At 45.9% G+C, this 26,895-nt stretch overlaps 1 protein-coding gene across 1 annotated transcript in view; it reads right to left on the bottom strand.

The window, feature by feature from the left end:
* The window catches only part of LOC119399770 (uncharacterized), a 42,472-nt gene extending 16,240 nt beyond the window's left edge, over nt 1–26,232 (bottom strand). The window contains exons 1-4 of the mRNA XM_049417842.1: nt 26,119–26,232; nt 3,435–3,538; nt 1,083–1,231; nt 5–31 (exon numbers count right to left, since the gene is read on the bottom strand). Of these exons, the coding sequence (XP_049273799.1) occupies nt 5–31; nt 1,083–1,231; nt 3,435–3,538; nt 26,119–26,137 (299 nt within the window). The 5' untranslated portion in view covers nt 26,138–26,232. The remainder of the gene's footprint in view (nt 1–4; nt 32–1,082; nt 1,232–3,434; nt 3,539–26,118) is intronic.
* Between the last annotated feature and the right edge of the window lie 663 nt (nt 26,233–26,895).

The raw sequence follows: 26,895 nt of genomic DNA on the forward strand, positions 1-26,895 counted from the left end.
ACACGTTTTCATGCTCGGCTCCGTGACAGTTCTGAAAATACATAAAAATGGCTTAGTTTAGAATGTACGTATGGTCTTGCGGAAAACAATTCACAGTGCATAGCATAACTCAAAATGAGCGTATCTCAGTAATTGCTAATGGCCACGCCGCCTGATTGAATATTGCAGACGATTCGCAATGTAGAGCAAAACATTCCTGCTGGCCCGTACGTGCCCGCACTAATCTTTCTCCTGCTTGATTTTTAGAGCAACGAAGGACTGAAGAAGGTTTTCAAAAAACCACTATTACCTGCCCTGCAAGCCTAACGCATAACATTCAAGGTAAACACATATCAATCCATCGGGAAACGTGTAAAAATGCACCTATGCTCGCTAATATGGACCACGAAGACCTTTAACTATATAAAATTATTTGTTGAAATCATTTATTTATTATACAGAGCTATGTCGCTCTGTCTTGCCTTGACATATTCCCTAATTGCCGTGTCAATGATTTTATTTGGCATTGTAGGCTCTTACATAACTTATTCAGACATTTTGTGTTGTGTGTTTGATTGTTTTGTGGAGAGCTACTTTGGTCAAGCTGACTGAAATAGGCACACAATTTGCGTCGACACTGTTTTGTATTGCTCAGAAATGTTTAATAGTTGTACTGATAATTCTGCCTGCCACATTACTCAAAAAAAAGGAATTGCACCACATCGATTCTAGGCTTGCTGGGTAAAGTAAAGTGTTGTCTGTAGTCTTTTTGTACACAATTGTTTATTTCGTATCGATATCGCGTATGTGCTTCGACAAGTATCAATGAAACGATTCAAAACATCTTCCATCGAACCACTTCTGTCAGTTATGCTGCCACTAACAGGCAATTCGATTCTTTTTGCAAACAGAACAGTTCCCAATGGAGCGAACTTGGGCATGTTGGTGTAGCATAGTGAAACTCACAGCGCAAAACAACGACGGGGACACAGGAAGGAAACACACACCTGTGTCCCCGTCGTAGTTTTCCGCTGTGTGTTTCACGAAGAACAGTTTCATTGTATTTTTATTTCCCCTTGCAATTATTAAAGAATTATACGTACATTTCAGTGTTCAAGTAGCACCCTAAAGTGCGCTCGGATCCTTCCAGAGTATTGACTAAAAATTTAGAATTGATGCAGTCGCAGTCCGTTCGCATCCACTCGCTCTCTTCCATCATCTGTAGGTGAATAATTCCTTCCCACCGAAGGAACTGCGTGACAGTAGCAGTGTTACAGTCAGAAAATGAAAGGTTCTCCGGGAAACACTAAAAAAAAGAAAATTAATGCGCTGGCAGACCGGTATCTGTCGGATCAGCTTACTAAGCAAGAATGATGTTCAGGGGAAGGTAGAGGTTTGGTATGATGAAGAATGTAAGTAAGCAAGAACCTTTGAACATGGTATGTCGGTGGCGCAAACGTTTCCACTAGCTGTCTTGTGTTTGCCACATCCGTTGCTGAAGACAATTGATGATATTGATGAAGACAAGTCCACTTGTGGAAACGTTGGCTTTAGCGACACTCCCTATTGAAGATTCTTTCTTATGAAGTTATTGGTGTTTTTTTAGTATCGATCTGCTAACAATAACAAAACATTGCACTTGATGGCAGTGTTCTTCGAAGCGCAGTTAAGAGCGGTCTCCGTCGGCTTCCCTTGACAAAAAAATATGTTAATTTTTATGCCTCATTACTCGGTGGTTCAATGGTTCTGACACTGTTCTCAAATGTACAGTCCCTGAGGTATAGCGAGGTGAAAAGTCAGTTTCAACTCAACGTCAAAGCAATGAATGCGATAGCAACAAAACGGAATGTTATACTAAGTAAGGCTAGCAGCTCACTTCTTTAGCACGGGAGCTACCACAACTCAAAGAAAGCGCTAGCGTTAGGAAACGCGGCAGCTGCAGCGAGAGGAGCGACCTTCGTGCTATCTATGGCTCCAACGCAAGCATTGTGATGAAAACGCAACACGTACAAAGGTATCAGCCGTCGGCTGATCACCTGGGATGATGCGCACGCGTTCGCGCGAGCGTCCACGCTCCCCTGAGGAAAGTGTACATTTCGTTCTGGAGGCACGCATACCCTTTTCCGCCTCCCATTCATACGCATTTCACACGACGGAGAAGGCCGGCGCGTTTCATTTCTACTAGAGACGCGGGTTGCGGCAGCGCTCACGCGTTTTACTCGCACGTAGAAAACACGACGCGTGGAGCGATGTGATCGGTGTGGACTTCACAGAAAGCATGATGGCGGCACTTTTACCGACGGGGAAAAGCTCCTGGAGTGTCTATATAATCGCTATCGAAATTTATGCACAAGAGCGATATGTTATATGTGCTGTATTGCACTTAGTAGACATGATGAAAACCTCACGTCATAGTGAGAATGCACAGTCTTCAGTTGACACCTGGACATAATTATGGTGCCCCCAACGCAGCTCCGTATTTTCAATTTAAGGGAAGTACTAATTGCTGGGGTTTTAACATCACAAAACTACGATATGATTATGAAGGACGATGTAGTGGAGGGCTCCGGAAATTTCGACCACCTGGGGTTCTTTAAAATGCACGGGCAAATTTAAGGAAAGATTAGCCGTCTATAATCGCAAACGCGTTATTTGATATCAGAAACTTGCAGATATCTCCCTGTCCTCGAAGTATTAATAACTCATGGGACAAAATTAGGGAGAATATGGCTACCTACATGTTGCAGGAGGCAGATCATTGAGAATTTCAGCTACTGACTTTATTTCTTGCGTTAAACATTTTTCAGATTCCATGACAACAAAACATAAATAAAGCAACCCTGATGCATGACTTAGTGGTCTGAGAATGGCACTCGCACTCACTGGGTTCGTAAGTTTGTGATCTTCTGGGCTCATAACTTTGCACTTTCTGTGTTCTCGCCGACATGTTGGAGTTGAAGCGACAGATAGCATGGAGGCGCTTTGCTCGCTGCAGTGGCTTCATTTCCTTGCAACGGCATTTTGTTGACTTATGCCAGGTCGGGCGTTAAAGGAGCTGCTAGCCTTACATCGTATAACATTCGAATTTCTTTCTATCTTCTTCATCGCTTCAGCATTGAGGTGAGACTTTTGAAAATATGTTGGCCAAATATTTTTATAAAATGTATTTGCGAATGTTTGCTGGCACCTGGAGCTTATATGCTGTAGGGTGAGCAGGGATGAAATGAAATTGTTACTTAGAGATACCGAAGAACCATGAAAAACGCAAGAAGTTTCAAATGTTTTTACTAAACAGAACGGAGTAGTTTACGCACTCAAACCTAATGTGAAGTATTTTTACACTTGATATCGCGCTTTTGTGTTACTTAAACACTCCGAAAAACCGCAACATTTGGACTTTAGGACATCTGAGTTTTTACAGATTCTTTTCTACTAGTACTGAACGTACTACTCACCTGTTCAACAATATCTTTTGTGATCACTTGATTTCCTCCAGCTTCAATAGGTCGGTCTTTGTCTGGTTGCTCCTCTCCATCGGGTTCGGTCCCTTTCATGGAGCGTTAAGGGTTTTTTTTTGTTAACAAACATGGCTACCACTAGGTCAAGATGCTACTTTCTCCATGAATGTAGGCGATTTGCACATGAAAGTGAGTTAATTAAACAGAATGGCGTATTACTGCTTCAAGTTAGTAGTCTCTGAGGATGAAATTTGATGCCGTGGGTTAGCAACCAAAATTCGGCATTCGTAATTCAGAAATGCAATATGCGTCTCGATTATTAGGTCTTTGCGTACGTCTCATTTTTCTGCTATCAACATGCCCCTGTAATCAATTGAGCAATTGCAGGAGTCTCTTGCTTCGAGTAAATTAGGTACCTACCCAGAAAACAAGATATATGCCTATTTATTTGTATAAAAACATCATAACTGACAAAATGATGAGATCACCTAATATCAACATGGGAGATGATTATAAAATGCGCGTACATTTTTTTTTCATGAATTAAATCGTTAACAATACTACTCAGCGGATATGATAGGTACGAGTGCCTTTATGGAAAAGGGGGTTTTCATGTACCTTCTTTTTAAAGCCTTCGTCGTATACCCCAGAAAACATAAATTATCAGCCAGTATTCATGTTTAGCAAACGATAACATCGTGTGTTGTTGAACAATGCATTTAACGAAATTTCCTTAACAAATCGGTCACATGTCTGTGCGCTAGGCTGAAAGTAACGCCGATAAGCACGTCAGTGTCAATCTGCTACGTCAATACATGGCACACGCATGAGTGTTGGCCTCATCGCAAGATAAATTCAGCAACTTAAGTGTCCGTTGTCTCGTCTGCCGCTGCTTCATGATTTCCGGCCCTATTACAAATAGGTTCGTTTAACACTCCTTCAAAGGTAATCTCCCTGGTGCTCGCAGACTGACAGACAACTTCCTTGTGAAGTAACTTCAAGAGTAAGTTCTCGTTCGATTTGGTAGCCAAGCGATAGGAACGTTCTACACTTACACGACAAAATGCTTCCTACTGAGCTAATCTGTGCACTTGGTGGTGAGTCGTTTGCGGCCGTGTATTTGCACATTTTTCATCATGCCGCTGAATGAAAAGTTGATTTGTTTTGACTTAAAGGGGCCATGACACTCAATTTTCGATCATAATCTGTGTTATGTGGAACAATCCTTGTTCATTCACAAATAAGCTGGCGAAAGTTTAGCGCATTTGGTCCTGCACTTAATTTATAATCGAATATTGTTTAAACATGCGAGTGGCCCGCAGAGTCATGCAACACTGGTGCATTCGCGAGCCGTGACGTAACAAGCAGCCAGTTGTGCAAGTGTCTTCATTGAGGCGAACGATATTGTTCCGTGGTCAGCTGCACGTGATATCGAGATGTTATAGCCTTATTCAGCTTGGCTAGAGTGTACTAGAACAGAGGAGTGCTCGGAACGAGCATCGAAAAGTGAAGCCCAAACAGGGTCAATCCGCTTGCAGCGCTGCGATCGGTAGTCTGCAATCTGTCATCGTTTAAGAGTTGCGCGCGGCTCTGCCGAAGTGGTGCAGGGGTAGAATGCCGGCTTCCCACTAAAAAGGCCCAGGTTCGAATCGCAGTTGTAAATGGTGGGTTTTTATTCTTAGTGTCACATTTTATAGCTGTGTTGGTTTTCATTTGTTTCTTACAACTAGCTTCATTTGCTACGTGTTGGTTCAAAACGTAACGCAAAACGTGATGTAAAATAGAAAAAATTTGACAGTGACCGCAGTTATTTTCAGCGCCACCGCTGAGGATTGAAAAAAAAACGTAAAGTATAACCTCCGAGATTTTCGCGAATAGGAGATTCGAAACGAGATTTCACATTTTACGCTACTTTTTGTAGCAATGCGTAGCAACAGAAGCTAGTTTTAAGAAAGAAAGGAAAACCAACACAGCTATAAAAAGTGACACTAAGAATAAAAACCCACCATTTACAGCTGTGATTCGAACCCGAACCTCTTGAGTGGGAAGCGGGCATTCTACCCCTGCACCACTTTGGCGGAGCCGCGCACAAGTCCTAAACGACGACACATCGCAGACTACCGATCGCAGCGCCGCAGGTGAATTGACCCTGTTTGGGCTTCACTTTCTATACATTGGTGTTCGGCCGTTCCGAGCACTCCCCTGTTCTAGTACACTCTAGCTTGGCACTGAAATTGAGCGATTTGCAACGGCTCAAACTTTGATAGAAGACGACGGCGCCGTTCCGGGCTGCACATGACGTCACACGCGCCATGGCAAAATGGCGGTCGCCGGCGGTGGGCGGGGTTTACAGCCGACGACTTCTAGAGCTTGTTTTGCACTGAAATATTATTTTACGACCCAGTTTTGCAATTAGTATTGGCATAACAGACGCTCTACTTCTAGTTTTCGCTGAAAACCGCAAATCTTTGGGAGACCGTGTCATGGCCCCTTTAACACCGCATGTAAGAAACTAAGTTACATGTCATGGCTGCTTTGAACTTTTTAAAATCGAATATGTGCCATTCTCAACGGCGGCAGCATGTGCGTACAGGACGCGGCCATCTTTTCCTTTTTTGAACACTGCCGAGCGACCAATAGAAGTACACATGAGATATTTTCGCCGTTACAGCACAACTTAAAGGGATACTGAACAAAATTTGCGCCGCCGAGATAAATGGCCCAATTGAAAGATTGGGTGCTGAAATTTGTTGAAACAACCTTCATTTCAGCCAGAGACTAGCAGAAAATAATGAATTTAATGCATTTTCGCAAATTGGCGCGTCTAGCGGCCGCGCCGCGAACTAGAGAGGAAGTGACGCGAAACTCGGCGGATACTGACTCGCCAACCGTGCTCGCTGCAAAATCGCTTACCAATCGACATCGCAAGCCGCCACCCGCTGCCGCGCGTCTCTCTCAAAACGTCTTTTTCACGGTCGGGAAGGTGTTCTCCGTGCTATCCGTGCGTGTGCTCAACCGGCAGCCAAAGACGCCATTGCCGCGCTATCGGTATCGGCCGTATATTTGTTTTCGCAAGCGGAGCGTGCGCCCGCGTCTAAGAATTTGCCGTTTGTGTTGTGTGCTGCTAAGTAATGGTAACGGTGAAGCACCTGACACAACGCAGAATGCCTCAACGCTGTTCTGCGCTAGGGTGTGCGAGAAGCAGCGTCGGGAGCGACAAGCCCTGTTATACCTTTGCGACAGAGCCGAAGCTTCGAAGGGTGTGGATTCGCGCTGCGCGCCCATCGATGCCAACATGGGTGCCTTCAAAGCGTGACTTTTTGTGCTCCGAAGACTTCGAGGATAGTGACTGTGAGTGACTGTATAAATTGCTGGTCCCGGCTGCCGACCCACGTGGGCTATGGCGGCTCATCTGGCTCGTCGTCCTCGCTGTCGCTTGACGAAGCAGAAGGGTCACACACATATGGTTGTATTTGGCGCATCCGTTTTGGAGGCCTGTCGAACTCGGGGTCGCAATCACCGCTCGTGGAACTACTGTCACTCGCACCTTGCACCTTTGCGCGCTCGCGACACGCTTGGTAGTTGTAGTGGATTTTGAGGAAGAAGCGTTATTTTGTCTCCCATGTGGGGAAAGGACAAGGCTCAGCGCCACACCAGCCTCTCCGAGCCACCCTCGGTTCTTGAGAGGTGGAGAAAGGGAAGTGGCAGGGCAGGAGAGAGCGTGCCGGTAGCCCCCTCTTGCTGGAGCATTCGACGTCACGGCCGTCGACAAGCGCACTGGCGTGCAGCCGCCGCGCTCTCACAATGATTAAAAATACGGCCAACTGCTCAAAATTACGTGAAATAAATGCTGTTTATAGGAACAGTCGTGTCGTCCGTGTCGAATGTAAGTGTTTTCGTAGATATTTCAAATTTTTGTTCAGTATCCCTTTAAGTTTGGATGGCGAAAACGATATTGCGTCTGGTAACGCTAATTTCCTAAAAATGTTCAGTGATTGTTTCGGTACGGTGCAAGTTCGAAAAAAACCTTGGAGGACACTTGAGGTTCGCCTTCAAGAATAGAACGCGGTGGCGTGGTCGGGCCCCATTTGCTTCGCCTTTTCAAGCGCTAGCCTCTCTTCGCTTCTCAATAGACACCGTGCCACAAAGAACGGATTGTCTGATCGCGTAACATTGGCTGTTTCAGACTATGCTAGAATGCCTACTTCGAGTAGAGTTGCAAAGTGCGCACTGCGGCATGATTCTTCCTTTTGCGAATTGGTGAAATCTACCATGCACCCGAAAGGCAACGCGCGCAGCCACGCAGCTGCACATTTTGTTAATGCTGTTGCTGTTAATCATGAATAATTATGCATATGCGCTTTGTAATTGGTGGGCCTCTAAACCACCCACTCATTGATCAATGTACAGGGGCGGTCAAACATTCCTAGGGCGCAACGCCCGGCCGCGGAGCAGCAGCTCGCTGCTATCGGGGCGCTGCCATCACAATCACGCCTTGGCGCAAGCTGGTGTCCAGCGTGTGCGTGGTGGGGGGGGGGGGGGTATCTCTCTCTCTTTGATGCTGTCCTTGATAAGGCTCCGACCGCGTTCGTATGCAGCGAATTGGCCTGCGCAGACGGCTGAGAGAGTCACCGCAGTGAAAATGGAAAGTTAAACGCACGATAATATTTTCCAAGAAGCCTAAAACCTCGGTAATGTATATGGTGTCTAGCTAAATGTGGCCGCAACCATGATGCGTCAGTTTTCTGGAAGACTGCCGCCTCGCTACACGCTGCACGGTAGTAAAACATCGAAGAGCGGTGGGTGAGAGAACATGACACACCAAGTTTATACGTCGGTTTCTTATCAAGGAGAGCGAGGAAAGAAGAGAGAGATGCATCCCTCCCCCCACGCACACGCTCGACGCCAGCGTGCGCCAAGGCGTGATTGCGATCGCAGCGCCCCGATAAAAGCGAGCCGCTGCTCCGCGGCCGGGCTTTGCGGCCTGGGAACTTTTGACCACCCCTGTACATGTCTTGACGTCTGGTGCAATTCTACAGTCTGCCACGCAATATAACATGAGACTCCTCACACTACATGACGCTCGCATAGAGTTCTTTCCCGACACAGGTTTAAGTAGGGGAGTGGCTCCGTGGTAGAACACTCGCTTGTCATGCAGACGTGTCGAGTTCAATTGCGACTCGAACGGAACATTTTCACTATTTATTTATTTGCATATCTTTTGACATTTCGCTCATGAACAACGCTGAATTGTTTCATCATTTTCAGCGTCAAATTATGTGCCCTTTAGGTTCTAAAGTTACACGATCTAAACGATACGGCAGTTTACCTATGCAGTGAAATGAAATAATGCGTCCTTGTTGCCTATTCTACACGACTATTTCGGTTTGTGTGTACTAAGGCAGCACTAAACCGCACAGCTAGCAAAAGTGACTTCGCAATGATATGCTTGTGGTTTTAACCGACGAAGCAAAAAAGTGAAACCCACGAAGAAAAAAAAAATATCAGAACGATGTATCAAAACATAAGGAATATTACTTGCAGGAAATACGCGTGCATCAAAATAATTTATTGTATATTATTCTTTGCTACAGCTGTAGTAGGACCTCATTTTAACATTGTGAGCCTCTAGCTGGTAATCTCTTGAGATTATGTGATGTGCGATCAAAAACAAGAGTAACTACACGAACTAGAAAAGTGAGGTAAAGGCAAAACACTGTTGGCGTCGTATTGTTTGGAATAAATCTCTGACACCACGACCATTACCAGGTGTTTGGACGCAATGTCATTACAAATAGGCGATAGAATCTATGTATCCCGACTATGTTGCCGCCTACAAAGAACAGTGGGGGCAGCGGTGAGGGGCTACTAATCAAAAAATTTCCCATGCTTTCCCTTTTACTACTGAGTAGTCGACGTACTTACCTTTAGGCTGCTCTTCAGTACTGCTACATGGTCCATCTTTCCCAAATAAATCATTGATATTGTCAGGGCATTTTTCCACCATAGAACGATAACACCTTGTATTTTTAATTGTCTTGGCATCGAAACCCCACAACATGCACTTCAGATCTTGAAAAAAAAAACGATGTCGATCTTGCGTAATTCTTTAGACGAGCAATATTGCTTGAAACAGCTGTATATATTGGTTATTCATATGGATAAGCAACCTTATAGGTGACGGACGGGTCAAATGAAAAAAATCATATAAGGTGTTTATTGCCACTGTTTCGTTCCTACACGCGTATTTCCTGAATAAATGGGACATGACCCCGTAGGTCCACTTACGTGCTGATAATAAAAAAAAAATCCTTTATAAAACGTTCTATGGATTAGATGTTTCGCTGACGTTCTGTATCAGGTTACGTCTCCAATAGAGGTGCGAGAGTGGGTGCGGGATCAGTTGCAAGTGCACAAGCAGAGCTCTTCAACCAAATTCATGATTATGGCTAAACGGAATTTTCAGTTACGTCTTGTGTAAGAACCAGAGTAGCAACATCTTTTTGCTTCTTTGAAAGAACACAATTAAAACTCCAGTGTTTGCAGGCAAACACAGAAGTTGTACACCGTAAGCATGAAATGCATTTCAGCAAAAGAGCGTTCTTTCTTGAGCGAGTTTGGACGTCATCAACATTATTTGTAAGGTGCAAATATCAGTCAAGAGAAAAGAAACTCAATTGCAAAGAAGCGTCCACTGTACAAGAATACACTGCCACGTAGCTTTCTAGCGTCATGGTTGGCGCTTGGTATATGAAGTTCGACATATTAACACGAAAGTGTTTTGTGCCGGAGTCCACCAAGGATTTGGTGACGTATTTCTGTCACGTATATGACGTTGATTAAATGGACGCTAACGGATGAGGAAGAAACACTAAGAAAAAGTTCCCCCGCCGGGACTCAAACCTATGATATCTTGGCCCGCGACGATAAGCGTCCGCCGCTCTACCGACTAAGCTAACGAGGCAGATCCACGACACTCCACAAACACCCCTTATATTTCTCGCACATTTTCTGTCGCACAGTGCTCTCTGCTGGTGCGGCTAGACGGGGTTAGAGTCACTGGAAAATTTCAGAGTACCGCAAAGGTAGCCTGCACGCGGGCAACATTGGGCGGCGGCGGCCATTTCCCTTCCGGACCGTCCGGCGCGTTGCTAGCCTGTGCTGGGAAGTCACCGATCTTTTCGCCTCGATTCCGTGTTACGCTCGGCGGAACTGCAATATGTGTGTTTGTGTTTCTCCAAGAGGATATCAAAACTGATTTCGACTCATCGACAAATATGAATAGACTGCGCGGTAAGCGGTGTAACTAATGCAACGTGCGGCGAATGTTGCAATGTGCTCGCGAACTCTCTTCGTGATTTCATCGGTCTCTTTTCGTGTCACGGCCGGGTGTGTTCGTTAGGTCCGGAGCTATAAACATAGTTGCATTAGCGCAGTGTCTTTGTGCGAGATGCCATTCACGTCGACACTTGGTGAATGTTGACTGTTTGCGCTAGCTTTGCAGTCGGTGTTCAGGTTCACTTCATAGCGCATTCGAGAACATTATAGAACACCGAGAACATTCAGCATTGCGTCTTTCGACTGATCGCTGACGCACACCTTACTTGCGCACCATGCTTGCTGTTCAGCTGGGTGTTATCTGTAAGTGGTGTGTGTACGGTAAGTGGAAGTTGTGCGTGAGGTATTTGTCTCGGTTCGGACGCCAGCAGCCGAACGCACGGGCGAATCGGCGTGCGGTACGTAAGGTGCATCTTATTTTGCGAATACGTTGTCATTTCCTAACAGATACGTAGAAAATAGGCCATCGAAAATGACTGACGTCACTACTCAGTTGTTTCATTTCCTATTTTTGTTTCCTTAATATTCCCAACGTTGCAGTGTATTTGCATATATTTTGCTGTGTTCCGACAAAGTCTTTTTTTTTTTTTTGGCGTTGCCAGCGCGTAAACAGCTGGGGTTCGGTTTCTGCACTGCTTTTAATTTCAACTTTTTTTTTTCGTAATGCACTCTTGTTAAAACTTCCTCGGCGCAGTGCTGTGTGTTATTTTGATCAGAAATAACACATCCCGAAAATTTTTAACGCGCATCCTACTGCAACACAGTATGTATATATATCTAGAGCTCGCATGAAATCGATTCCCTCAATGTGTGGGAGGATAAGCCGTTTTTTTTTTTTTTTTTTTTTTTGCTGTGACCATTTTTCACCCACTAAACAGTATTGTAAGGGTACGCTCGGCGCAATGCAGCATTAGCAACATTTTTTTTTTTCGAAAAAAAATACGCTTAATAACATTGCCTCATACCAAGTTTATCAACAGAGTTCCACGCTTCTGTTTTGCGCAATGGCAAATGATCATGCCACACTTGCCTTCAAGATATACCAGTAAACAGTTATTATTTTAATAAGTCTTCGATTTCGCTCTCGTGCGTGACACGATTATAACTCGAAATGCATGCACAATCTGTTCAACAGATCGAGATATAAACTGCCGAGCAAATAGAAAGGTATGTAGTTTTCAATATCGCTGAACATAGCGAACCGAAAAGGTGAAGTATCCTGTTGCATGAGAGATTTTCAGGCAAAGTTTGTGTAGTTCACTGCAGAAAGGAGTGTTCTTCGAGGGGGGCGAATTCATTCCGCGGTCCAACTATGCAGCCCCGTAGAACGACGCTCTTTGACGTTAATGTTTCCCACACTGAATTCAAAAATATACGAAATTCCCGGAGTAGCTCACCAGCAACGTTCGGTTACTGGTTAGCTACTCTCTGGCATCTGCATGACGCGTTTAAAAAAGCGACGAAGTATTTCTAGGGAACGTGGTACTGCTAAATGTCCGGCCGCGCTCTGCATTCAACGCGCCTGCACCCAAAGCGCTTGGAAAGGATATGGCGGCGAGAGTTCACGTGATGCGAGTAAGCCAATCGCGTCGGCGGCGGCGCGCGGAAAACAGAAGCGATACTCTGAGATTTTTCTAGTGACTCTAGACGGGGTGGGGCGGTGCCGCCGTCTGTGAGCGGTGACGTGAAGTAATGCGGCATGACACTTACTAGCTTCGATAGAGAGCTGTTTGGCAATGACGCTGTTAAAGCATAGCCTCAAGGATGGCGCGTCGGCGCGCAATCTCGGAGGCTATGGTTAAAGCGTTTCGATACCAGCGAAAGACATTGGCCGCACCAGCATCGGGGATCGTCCTAGACGCAGTTGCGTTGTTTGCCTTTCGCTTCGTGCTAGCGTGTGACGGCCCGTTGTCGGAGCAGTGGAGCTTCCACATGCACCAGCCGTGATTCGCCGCCGAGTGCTTCGAGTGCGATAGCACCGATTAATAAAACTGCTCCAAATGAGCTGGAGAAAGGCAGCGATGTTGACGGGAGAATGGCGTGCCTTGGTGGAGCGAAACGGAGGCCAGCGGGACGTGGAACGTCTGCGCGCGTTCGCGGCTCGAGCCACTAACCTGTGCAGCCCGTGTTGCTGAAGCGCAGTGTGGTAGTGTATGCACGAGCACAGGCGTAGGCTACCATGTTATTCAGGTCCGCACAGTGTGCTGTTTCTCTCCTTAATTGACGACGCTTTTAAGAAGTGCATATCGAATGCCAGTGTTTATTATGTGCTTGTTGATGTCATCTTTACGCGGGACTCACGATACGCTGTGCCAATATGTATATAAAAAAACTTCAGCTCTACAACGGTTAAATCGTGATCATGTGCGTTAGTCTTGGGATGGAGATGTGCCACAAGGCGCCAACGTGGGTGCATCCGCGTTAAACAGTGCTATAGCTGCCAAACGCCAACAGACATTGTACAAGCTCTCATAATCGTCCGCCGCGGTGGTATAGCTGTTACGGTGCTCGGCTGCTGACCCGAAGGTCGCGGGTTCGATCCCGGCCGCGGCGGTCGCATTTTGATGTAGGCGAAATGGTAGAGGCTCGTGTACTTAGATTTAGGTGCACGCTAAAGAACACCAGATGGTCGAAATTTCCGGAGCCCTCCACTACGGCGTCTCTCATAATCATATCGTGGTTTTGGGACGTAAAACCCCACATATTAATATTAAGCTCTCATAATCACTACACCCAATAAGCACTACTTCTCTGACAACACCTTTAACTTTCGTGGTATACCGATTCCTACGACGGATAGATCAGATATGTTTTAGGGACGATAGATCTTAGTGTCTCGGCTTGTCGGCGGTGCATCGTTGTCTGCTGTCACCGCGTGCGTCGTCGCGCCCAATTTGCTTGCTTGCATCATCTTGTCCCGTTGATTTGCTTAAGCGGCATCGCCTCAGCGCTCGCCGTGTGGCGAGAGAGAGCGAACGGCGCGCATTCACTATGGAAGCGCTCTCTCTGCGATGAACGCTGAACTACCAGTTTGCAAGGAACTAGAAGGCACCCTCGCCCGCGAGAGACAACGCCGATGCAGGCAGCGTCTGCTAGCGAGTTTCTTGAAAAAAACGACTGTTCGCGCTGAACGACCGTTCACCGGGCACCCCGAATATATAGGCACTGGATCTTGACCAACAATATAGTGCCGCTAGGAGATATCTCTTGGGCGTAGATGAACAATAAAGATTCGCAGCGTGCACGTGAACTAAAAGCGGGCTGCGGGTCTCTGTGTCTAATCTTTCTTCTGTCGTCCATTGCCCATTAGCAGTGATTTTGTTGTGAGAAACACCGGCGCACACTGCATGCCTGCCCCCCCCCCCCCCCCCCCCTCGCCACCGGTTTCACGTTAGTGGAGCTGGAACACCCTACCCTACACGTTTCGCCCCATCCCCAAATTTTTTTTCACAACTTCAGTTCATGAGCGAAAATGTGCCCAAAGTTTGTGGTTCCGTCTTGCTATCGGATCTGAACTTTGCTTACTTTATGAGCTTTCATGTGATATCTGCGCTGCAAATTACGCCGTATATACACGTGTGTGATAAGTAAGGTAAGCATAATATACAGCAAGAGCAAATCAGACGTGCCCCATAAGATAATTTCTAGCGGTTCACCTCTGCCGCGTCTACAATGTCTATGGTCCATGCGTCGTCGCCCGGACACCAATGACGGAAACTGAGAGCTTCAGTTCAGTAGGAAAAGAGTGCAATTTTCTCGCTATTTCCAAGGCATCCAGTGTGGCTACAAAATATCATAAAAATGCTGGTAGAAGCACTAGCTAGACGTTCAATATATATACTGACATTGGAAAGTCAGTGATCAGAGGGACCGTTGGATGCAATGTCAGGAAGCCCGTCACAATATTTGTGCACTTGTAGTTTGATCTGCAAGCAGGGAATGAAATAATTAATCCGCCAGATGCCTACCATACTCAAGCCGTTCCTCAGAAAACATCGCACAGAAGTGAATTCCTTGCACTGCCTTCCTGCTTGCGCTGTGACATTTGGAAGTGTCGTGTTCATCCCGCAATAGTGCTGTTATTGACTTGGTCGGATGTTTCAGTGGCTACGGATCTATCTCTGTGAGTGTTCATTTTTCGTGAGCACCGAGGACGGCGACACTTGGCTACATTACAGCCACCGTGGTGTTTCCCAAGGTGGCGTACGTCGCCCTGTACTAATTAACCTGACGCTAATCGCTCTCTATAGAGAGCGATTAGCGTCAGGCAGGTGCTCGTATACGAGCACCTGCCAAGCACTGTCAGACTGTCAATGTACGCAGATGACATCTGCGTTTGTACGTCTGCAGTGACACGTCAACAGCTGCTAGAGCGAATTCTCAGAGCTGCCACTCGAGCTGCTATTTACCTCCGTAATAGATGTCTGGAAATTTCCTCTGAGAAATGTGCACTATCTTACAAACACGAAAGCGCACGGGTTCGCACTGCCTCTCTTGGTTCCCTGCCCACATGGGCAAAGACGTCCACTCCCAACAACCCAACCTCAACGAAACGGCTCATGACCGAGCGCGAGAGCTCACCCGCCGCGACGATTAATCAGCCACCGAAGAGCGGGGCCCGGACATACAATTTAACGACCACTTACTAACCTTCCACGTAATCACCTCTCACTACCGCAACAACAGAAGCCAATACCCCTTAACACACACAAAGCTCGAACGTGCGCAAGCGGTAGCCTTTCGCATGCTACAAACAAGATCGTACCTATCACGGGGCCGACTGAGCCATTACAACACAGACATCACTCCCCAATGCCCAGATTGCCGAGAACTCTATTTATGGTTCAATCTCGCACATGCTATGGCAATGTCCCGCGTTACCTCAGGGACCTCTCACCAGTGAGTCCGACTGGGAAGAGGCACTCAGGAGCTCCGAGCTCCAGCAACAATTCAAGGCAGTCCAGATGGCTTAAGAACTGGCGGAACGTCATCACGTTCCCGCACCGACTCGGGCGTCGCCTACGGTAGCGGCTGCCACGGTGTCCCCCCTGGATCCCCCGGCGGCTTAAACTCCTCAGGACCGATGAATAAAAGTTCTTTACTGACTGTGGTATTTACGCGCGAACCAATAGAGATAATGGAATATAGTTGAAGATAAAGAGCGCAGCTTTATTTCTGTTGCGCACTTCCGTTTACGTGAAGTTCACACGAGAACGCGCGCTGAAAATGAGGATAAAATTGCGCGTAGCACGGCACAGGTGGCGGGAAGCGTGAGCAGCTTGCTGGCTGCGTGTTTTCCAACATGCGTGCAACTTCACCACTCTGTGTTTGCCGGCGCGCCACGCGTTGCGTTTTGGTGCCTCGATGCGCATCAGCCTCCTGGCGGATGGAGGGCACACGCTCGCAAAAGTACGCAACGAATGAACAGCATGGAAACAGCGTACGTTATTTAGGAAAGAAGTCGCAGTTTCGCCGCAAGCACGAGCCAATAAACGCTATAGTAAGAAATTAGAATGTCACGCGAAGGACGACAAGCGGCTCGATTCTGGCAGCGCACCGCTGAAGCACAAAGAAGGACGCCCGAAAAGAACGCACTGGCATACACAGGAAAAGCGTGAACTAACAACTGTGAAAGCTGTTACGTCATTGTGCTTGAGCAACGTGCTTCACCTGCCGACAATGGAGAATCAGACGCTCTTTGATATTTCTTTTTCTCTTAAACTGCATCACTAGTGAATACAGAAAGGGGGAACTTTTTGTGCGCGCTTCGTGGGCAGTTTTCACATTGAAAGAAAATGTAGGAGCGTTGCGTGAAAAAAACACGCTCAAGCTCCTTCGAGATCTGCGTACCACAAGCGGTTAATAGTGTATATAAATTGCTTGCCGTTATTACACGAGCGCATGCATGGCGCGTGGTTGAATTGCATAACGCAGCGCGCTGCAGAGCGAGGTGTCGCTGGTTCGAATCCTCGTGTGTGTGCTTCGAAATTTTTTTCTTCTGCTTTATTTATCTTCCTGCATTTTTAAATATATACATACATACACATATCCGAAACATCACGGCGACGGCAAAAATCCGCCCAGTGTGTCCGTTTAATTGTTATCCCAATAATAATGGTAGAGCTTACTAGAAGAGAGTGAGTGCTCGAAACGGCCGCAGCACCACGGCACAGAAATGGAAGACAAAAAAGCGTAGAGCAGCTTATGAGGCTGCGATCGGTAGCCTATCATGTGTCGTCGTTTAAGAGTTCCACGCGGCTCTACCGAAGTGGTGCAGAGGTAGGACGCCCGCTTCCCACTTCACAGACCCGGGTTCGAGTTGCAGCTGTAGATAGTGGGTTTTCAGTTTACGTTTTCGCTTGTTCGAGCTGTCTTGGTTTTCTTTTTTTTGTTTCTTCAAACTAGCTTCAGTTCTACGCATTTTCACAAAAAGTAGCGCGAAATATGAAGTGAAATACAACAAACATAACAGTGAGCGGAAACATCGGAAGCTTCACCGCACGGGATTAAACAAAAACACAAAGCGGGCAGTAAGACGGCGCGCAGTAAGTGCACGAGCCAACGGCCTTAAATTCAACTGCAGGAAAAGGCATTTCATCGCTGAACGCGACACACTGCGATCTGGCTCAGCTTTTACAGTATTAAAACTTTCGCCGTTTCCCGCTGACCGAATGCATCTACGTTCTGTTTTTGTTTTTGCTGTAAGCCATCAGTCGCAAACTGGGAGCAGCGTATGAAGAACTAGCAGGCCGAGTTTCCTATTTCGAAAAATCTGGGATGCCATGTATATCTTCAGTTTTGTAGCATTACGTAGCAGCTGAAGCTAGTTTTAAGAAACAAAAAGAAAAAGAAAACAAGTGACACTAAAAAGAAAACAACACCATCTACAGCTGCAATTCGCACCCGTGTCTTTATGTGGGAACAGCGCATTCTACCTCTGCGCCACTTTGGTGGAGCCACGCGCAACTCTTAAACGACGACACATTGCAGGCTACAGCTCGCAGCGGCACAAGCGGCTTGACCCTGTTTCAGCTTCACTTTTCAAAGATTCGTCCCGAGCATCCCCTGTTCTCGTATACTTAAAATAGTTAGAAAAATGGCTACTTAATGTGCCAGCACATAATTTGAAAGGAAAGCATAAAATAGCCATGGAGCCAATGTGAAAATTTTGTCTCCAGACGGGTCAAAAAGCAGCCAATTTCGCGTTAAGTAGCCACCAACGGCAACCCTGATTGAACCTTATGCCGTCAGGACGACTCCGCGAACCTCCTGAGATTTTTCGTTGCGTGGTCTATTTGGCCACTCGTCTTCATTGATGGAGATATTTGAACTCGGCTTATTTGTGTCGAATAAGCTTTAGTACCAGGGGCGTAGCCAGAAAATTTTTCCGTGGGGGTTCAACCATACTTTATGTATGTGTGTGCGTGCGTTCGTACGTGTGCGTGTATATATACGCTAGCAAAATTAATTTTTTTGAAGGGGGTTGTTTGGCTACGCCCCTGTTCGGCATGATACAAATTTGCCTCACTGACCAAGTTATTGTGACAAATACGCAAATTCTACCACCATCAGGCACTCCCATGTGCCTCCATTAGGCTTCTCATTAGACTGGGATACAACCTTCTTTACCCTCGTAAGCATGTTAGGTGCCTGATGGTCGCAAGTTGCATAGCCTATCAGCCCTTAATACGCGCGAAGACGTGTTCGCAGCTGTTGATTTCCAGATACAGACCGGTCACATAAGTGTCAATAATAAGTTTGCGTAGTTAGGCCAACTATTCTATTGGCGCCGTTTATACACACTCTAAAAACTGAAACTCCTGCAGTGAGAGTTAAAGAGCTGTGTTACTCCCGCAGATCTCATTATTCTCTCTCTAGAGGAAGGTGCTTTACTCTCTTTTTACAGGAGGAGCGAAAAGCGTGGCGAGACAGAGTAAATTGCCTGTTCCACTCCTGCATCCCACGAGAGTGTGAAATGTTGTTTTACTCTCCGTATAAGAGCTTGTTTCAGAGCTTCTTCTAGTCTTGCACCTCTCCAAATATAAGGAGCTGTAAAGAAAAGTTCGTGCAGTCTAATATCTTTGGCAGTAGCTGAATTGATGAAGTGACGGCGATACATTCCTCGTCTACTTATCGCGACGAAAACCGCTGACATGCACAAAGAATCCGCGATCATAAATGCCCGCGAGTATGTTCACATGTACGCATACTCTGAGTCAGGTAGTAGTTATACACTGACTAGAGGCGGCGCGCCGCAGCGAACGCAATAAAATGCTGTGGACAGAAAGCCCGACAAAAAAAAAGAAAATAAAGGGAAGGGGGACTCTTACGTTTCGCCTTTAAAACCCGACAGCGATATTCGTACACATGCATACACACAGACACAAACACTATCGCCTTCTCAATCTCTAGCTTGCCTTCGCTTCTCGGTGGAGACGTATACACAGTGCCGCAAAGAAAGCCAAAGTGCAAATGCCCTAGAATTTTCGCTCACGACCAGAGCTGCTTTTTCGCTTAGAACCAATGACGCCGATGCCCCAGACACCGGAATTTCAGCGAAACGAGCTCTTTGACGCTGTCGCGTTAAAAATATATAAACGCGACTTCCTTCAAGCGGCCGCTAAACGGGAGGGCTGTTACATGCGCCCCCGAGAGAGAAACACGATAACGCAACCTTGCGACGCATGCGCGAGCGAGGAAAGAAAAAAAACGCACATACACACACGCACACAACAGGAGAGGAGAAGCGTGCGTGCTAAAGTCGAAGTCTCGCCATCGCCCCGGTCGCCCGTCTCTGCTCGCTGCCTTCGCCATTTTCTTCCGTTGCCCGGTCATCGAAGTTTCTTAACTGCTCAGCTGTGTCGGCAGTGCGTGCCAGTGTCCCGTGTGTGCGCGACTGTGATCTCGACGCTGGATGTGAACGGCATTTAGCGACGGCAGTGCAACATCCCGTACTGTGAGCACGTTGATTGCATGATGGTCTAGAAACTCAAGCGAGCTTGAACCTTTGTGTATGCGTGTTCGGCCAGCACCTGCTTCGGCACATTCGGAAATGCGAACGGTATGTGGTGCTTCTGTGTTCTCAGTTTCGCGTCTTAGTTTCGCGTCGCTCAGGTGTGCAGTGCTGCACAGTGTGTGTGGAAATACAATAAAAAGCAGAATAGAAAAGCATTACGCGCACATACGTGTGATGCCTGATGCGCGTTTAAAAAGCTTTTGTGAAGGCACAGGCTTCGCACGGCCAGTCTATCGAAGAGTGCGTACGCCTCAATAAAGACAATTTGTGCTATATAATTTCCTTGCTTGCCATAAAGCGTGAATGCGGCAGCGTGCTTTCAGAAAGTATACACAAGCGAGAGGCCGTGGTTATCACTCCGCCATGTGTGCATTAAGGCTAACTTTTGTTTTCATTTGATTCAGTTGTAGTTGTCAGCCTCGGTGGTACGATGGTTGCGGTGCTCTGCTGCCGACCCGAAAGTCGTGGCTTCGATCTCGGCCACGGCGGTAGCATTTCGATGGAGGCGAAATGCTGAACGCCTGTGTACTCTGCGATGTCAGTGCACGTTAAAGAAAAGCAGATGGGCGAAACTTCCGGAGCCCTCCTTTGCGGCCTTCACTTTTGTAGAAAAACGCCTATTTTCATAATTCATTTTTGGTAAAACACCCCCCTCCATAATAATCTCGCCCCCCCCCCCGTGTCTACGGGCCTTGCGTACGCTATTCCAAAAGTCCCTAATATTAGCAAGTGGGAATATTTTCGATAACAATTTTGCATTGCGCCCTTTGTTCGTGTCTAAGACAAAAAAAAACAGTTTACGATAGGGTAATTACCTAATGATGTTGTGGACTAGAGCGAATAAATTATGCTGAAAAAATATGATTCTGGCCATATTATGCGACCCTTGTCTGTTGAGTGACAGCGTGTATGGTGAAGCACATGCATTATACGATATTGTCACTTAATTAGTGGCAATTTTGTGACATAATTAGTGAAATCTTGAACTTTCCTGGATTTCATGTGAATATTATCATCCAGTTGAAGATGTGTGAGCTGTGCCAGACTTATGCTGTCCCATCAGTGCAATTCAGGTCGATGCAATCCTGATGGAAGAGGGACAATCATTAAAAAAATGTGACCCGCAGAAGACTCTTATGAAGTTTTGAAGCAAGGCTAAGCAGCCCTTAAACATCATCGCCGTTTAAAAAAAAACTAATTTTTAGCGAGAACAGAACACCTTTCGCCATTTCTTATTGTTTACATCTGTAAGTCATATCTAAGCTTCCTACATTCATGCTTCTTGATGAATGTAAATATTGAGTTTAGTGCAGCACCAGAAGCAGTAGACAATGGCACGCAGGTCACCAGATGATTCTATCGCAAATTCTCAAAGGATGTGCCGTTGTGCACCTACTCCATGCTGTATCATGTTTTGTTTTGAGCTCTTTCATTAGCATGATACAAGGCAAACAACTCAATTTATCAGAAACTCAAATGCGGTGTTTTTGACTAAATGGTAGGTGTGGAGTGAGCTTGAAACTGCAAGTATTTGCTTTCTTGTCTCACACAGGCAGTGCAATTTTGGTTGGCTGTAGTGTGATGGTTATGGATGTTTGTGCAGTTGGCAACACTACACTAATGAACTTGATGTGTATATTTGTAAATGCAGCAAGACTTAAAATGAAGAAAGGAAAGAAAGAAATAGATGGGAGGACATGTAGGTTAGTTAGTTTTTAAACTGCCTGGCCATGCTGTGCAAGGGAAGACGGTATGAGGAATAAAGGATAATACAAAAGAAACATTACAGGAAAAGAACAAAACAGGAAAGCGTATGACGCCTCCTAAAGTCTCTCTCTAAGGTCACATTTGCGTAAGAAGCACAACAACGCTTTCAATGCTAACATCAAACGGGAGCAGCAATGACAAAAATCTTACAGATATAGAATCTGTTTTCCCAGAGTAATAGAAAACGCTTTATCTACACTGCCAGTTTTGTATTATGTACTGAATTAGTTCTTGGTGTTTGAGTACGTTAGGATAATAAATTTAGAGTTAATAGATTGTTTCATGCATGGACGTCAAACTGAATTTATGCCACTTATCTGAATTAGGTATTGGTGTGTTTTACAGCGGTTTAGTGCAACATGAAATAGTCACTGCAAAAAATCTGTACAATTCTTTTTTTACTTTGCAGATGGTGCTCAAGATGGCACATGCAACGCTATGCAGCTTTGGACACCGGCAGCTTGATAACTCTGGCAGCTCATCTGGATGCTTCACAGAACCTGGGTTCGTAGCAGCAATCTCGTTAGGAGAGTGTGATCAAATAGAATCCATTTCTGAATTGTGCAATGCATACGAGCGTCTAATGAAGCAAGTCATTGATACAATAGAAACCTGGAGAGTACCACTATTTTGAGTCCAATTTCTTGGTAGCTCTTATCTCAGTCATGCGACACTGTATGCAGAATTTGCACCTACACTCTGTGACACCTCTAACACTATGTTGAATTTACAGTAGAGTGCCTCGATAAGAGACACCTGTAGCATGAAATTGACTGTATTGTGAGGGATTCGTAGTTTTCCTGGCGAAATGGTCAGTACTTATATAACGGCAGTGCTAAGAAGACAAGGACGAAAAGTGCACAACACGAGCGCTTACTCACAACTGAAAGCTTTACTGCTTCAGCAGAACATATATACCTGAACTTGAACCTCACCTATTACCCGCCATATAACTCGCCTTTCCGTTTTACTTCAGATGGTCAGTATTGTAATAATAATATCTGGGGTTTAACGTCCAAAAACCAAGATATGATTATGAGAGACGCCGTAGTGGAGGGCTCCGGAAATTTCGACCACCTGGGGATCTTTAACGTGCACCTAAATCTAAGTACACGGGCCTCAAAAATTTTCGCCTCCATCGAAAATGCAGCCGCCGCGGCCGGGATTCTGTCCCGCGACCTTCGGGTCAGCAGTCGAGCGCCATAACCACTAGACTACATGGTCAGTATTGTGATGCATTAACTTAACAACGAAGTGGCATGTACATCGAAGTACATTGAAGCTCACCAACGCATTGTTATTATGGTGTTTAACTTTATTTCTATGTTCGATACTTGCAAAACCGTAAGTACGTTACCCGTTACAGTTTCTAAATAGTAACGAGTACGTTACTAAGTTACCGAAAAAAGTAACGCGTTACCGGTAACGCCGTTAACTGCCATGCGTTACCGCCAACACTGCTATTTACTAACCTAATCCACGCGCAAACACATGCCGGTGATGCAAAAAAAAATGAAGTAGCAATCTCCGCTCTCTCGTTGCAAACCACTTTGTAAATATATAAGGCCGTGAAAAGTCAACGAAGCATGCGGTGGTTCTGTGGCGTAGTGGTTAGAGTGTCTGCTTTCGGTGCTTGTGATCATAAGTTCGATACCTGTGTCGTGTGCGATTTGTATGTGTTGTCATATGTGCGTGTTTACGTTGATGTCCATTTCCAAATTATCCCTAGAGATAAGTATTACAAAAAGTATTCCGTGAAATGCTGTTTGAGTGCCAAAATTTCTCTTTTTTCACAGCCGCTTTAGGGCCGCCTATTGACATGACGCCACACGTAAGCGCTGCAGGCCATACCTAGCCAGGAAAAATATAAACTAGAATTCTGGAAAAGCCGCGTCAAGGCTACTGTGTTGCTTTCTCTGGGAGCCGCCTACGGAGTCGCATATTGAATTGACTAGTAGCGGCTGTAATTTGAACGGATTTCCTGCCTGCAGGCGTGGATTCCAGCGAGTATTTATTTGACTAACAGTGTAGCGAAACGCTAACATCGCACCTGCGTTCACATCTCTCCCTAAGAGAGCAGGAAGGTTCTGTTTTATTAGAGGATTTTGTCTGTCCGATATTCCGGTAAAGCGAAGCCGTAGCGCATTACCAGATAGCGTGTGCTGTAGCTGCCGCCACGTCAAGTTGCGCCAGCTATGGAGGATAAATCAACTAACAAACGCATAATGTACGGCCTCCGAGATTCCGGGATTGTCACTCGCTAAGCCTACATCATTGATTATTTGAGTATGACTCTCGAAAACGGTGCCGAATCGACACGAATACCATGCTGTCGAAGCTTAAGGACGTGAACCTAAAGCAAATAAAAGCATCAGTTCGGAGATAACGTGCGACAGAGCGCGCGACGGCCACTTGATAGATTCGAGGTGGACGGCAATCGCTTTCGGCGGTGCGGCCATGTTTACCAGGCGTGCGCATGCGCAGTTCACAACCGGTATTCCGGTAAACGCAAAGCATTTTGCGTATAGCTGTGTGCCGGACAGACTGAAATTTTCTAATGTATGCGTTTTGGTTGCGAGCGCTCTACGTGTTGTGGTTGCCTGATTGTGTGCGCATATGAATGTGCCATTTTCTGTGCTCGATTAACTTTATTTCAAAGCTGTTTCAACGTGATTGCTTTACTTCCTCGGAGGAGTGCTTTCACTCTATCACAGACGGAGTACTGTACTCTATGAGGAGGCGTTGAAGCACTCCCTGTCCAGAGCGATTTGTTTTACCCCGGAAAAGGGAGTGCCCAGTGGGACAAGCCAAAACACTCGCAAAGGGCGTCGGGGCACTCCCTTTGTTCTAAGAGTGCACTTACATTCACAAGCGCATTTCTCTTGTGCCGCATTCCAACAACGCAAGCCTAATCCTTAATCCCCCATATTCTCTCGGCGAGGTGAGTATAGGTGCCTTGCACCAATCAAAGATCGCCAAGAAAATGTTGACCGACCAGCAGGCCGACGAAGCGGTGACTAAGCAAGGCCTAGACGTCCCGACGTGAGGTACTTAGGCCGGGTCATCAAACCACAGACCACTGAACAAAAGTATTTAACAACCAAGAACCCCTGGACGGCGGTGTCTAATTTGGCCTGCGCATTTAATCACTGCGCGGACACACACTTCACAACCCATTTCCGTGCACTACATCTGCAAGCCAAAAATATTCGTTATTTTAAACAGCGGCATTCGATGCGCAGATCCTGTTTCCTTCGTGTACGCGATGTTGTTTTCTTAGTCCTAAACAAGTCATCGCTTAGACATGGTGATCCGCAGCAACATCTCAGTAACAGCGGAAATGTATACGTGACCCCTTCATTTTCCCTACTTGTTGAGTCCAGTCTGGGTGTGTCAAGATAAGAACGATTATACTTGGTTCGGATCGCAATTACCGATTTTGATGATATTTACTGTAGGCCCATGTATTAGACCCAGAGCATTGCCTTCGTAGTTAGTGTCGTGAAAAAAAAAGTGTTCTTCGCCTGGAAAAAAAATATAGAGATTTGGCCGCAAAAGGATCTTTCCACCAATTTCAGAATTTTGGAATTTTGAGCACATCTAGGCAAAAAAAGACGCACTTCTTGGTGATAATAACTATTCCCGCCAAAGAACAAGAGAAACACAATAATATCAATAGATTATTTCCATTACTCGCCGAACGACTTCTGAGGAAAGAAAAAAATCACATAGAAAACCGCGTAAAATACCAGTTTTCTTAAATTTATTGCTGCTGAGAATTTAAACTGAGGAGAATGAAAGTCAGTACGCATTAACTTTGATATCTGCGCTTTTTTGAAGAATAATTTCGGGGGATTTATCACCCAACATTTTACTTCAGGGTTGTGCTGAAACATATGCCGCTTATCGAAACCGCCGAAGAATAGTTTTCTCAAAAAGGTCATTTTTATATATATATTTTTTTAAATCCCTCTAGACAACGTCAATGACGTTATCTGCCAATCTGCCTGAAAAAAAACCTCCGGTCGAAGAGCGGTCCCGTTGTCACTCACACTTGGCTTGCCGATATGCTGGATCCTGACATAAAGCCCGCATAACTGTGGCAATCCGCTCACTTTCACGGCTGGCGTATTAGGAGTCTTCGCGTCGTCGCCACCTCTTGTTCTCGGCAGCACTTGCTGCGAACTCGGGATCGGTTTGACGATGGCACTGCCTCTCCCGCATAGTATCGAGCCTTGCTTCACCAAGTGCAACCTCTTCTTCGGGAGTACAAAATATCTTCGCTCATCCCATGGTTGCTACTGATTGAGAGCGCTGACCCGCTCGCTTATCTAGCTGTTGCCCATATGTGGCACATACCGGTGATAGCCATTTCTTGGCCTAATTTTTGCCTTCTTTATTAGTAGTGTACCAGCGGGGAGTTGTGGGAGTTGCCCAATTTCAGTAGAGCATACCCGTTGATGATGATAGTTTTCTAATCGGCCAACTTTGCTCTTAAAGAGCTGCTTGTGGCGATTTTACTATGGTTTAATTTTGACTGTACTCACCGTTGCCCCCAAGGCCTGTCAGATATAAGCATACAGTCGTCCTGAACATCGAGAACCGCGAAGTTGCCGGGAAAATCCAGCTCAGTTGATTCCGTGAAAACCTCTGTTGGAGCAGCCCGCCAGAAAACGATTTGGCGCCTTAGCTATTCACTGATTTTTTCACTCAGGCAATAGGCAGTTTTAGAATACCGTATGCAAAATTAGCGCTTCTAAAGTCGCCCGCTATTTGCGGCCCGCAAGAGGATAGCGTACGATGCATGCGCAGTGGAGACAAACATATACGCAAAGGTTTGCGCACGTTATTCTAAAACAGCCATTTATCACTTTCTGCCTTGCTTATCATGCACAACAAGGCAAGAAAAATTTTAATCTCTCGTTGCGGACTATTCATAACTTTTGATTCATTGCTTCAGTTAATATTGCCATCATGACATATTTCCATTTGTTAGCATGTGTAATTATTCACAGCAAAATTTTTATACCGCAATATTCACTGAGCTGTGCACAGGCCTTAATACTTCTAAAGAAAACACGGGCGCTAGAGTCCCCGTTTTGACAGGCAGCCAATTCTTTCATTTTCACGGTGTAGAAGTGCTAATTAGACCATAACTTATAAAAAAATATCTTACAGGGTTCCTTGCGCATTCGCCTGAGACAAGTAGAAGGCGAGAGCCATCTTCTTATTTTTCTTCTTTGACGATGTATTATTCCGAATCCCCGCCAAAACTTGCTGCACCTAACATGGTTTTGCACTGCCTCCAGGATCGGAGACGTTGCTTCTGCGCGTCAC

This window comes from Rhipicephalus sanguineus, chromosome 7, assembly GCF_013339695.2.
Source record: "Rhipicephalus sanguineus isolate Rsan-2018 chromosome 7, BIME_Rsan_1.4, whole genome shotgun sequence".
NCBI lineage: Eukaryota > Metazoa > Arthropoda > Arachnida > Ixodida > Ixodidae > Rhipicephalus > Rhipicephalus sanguineus.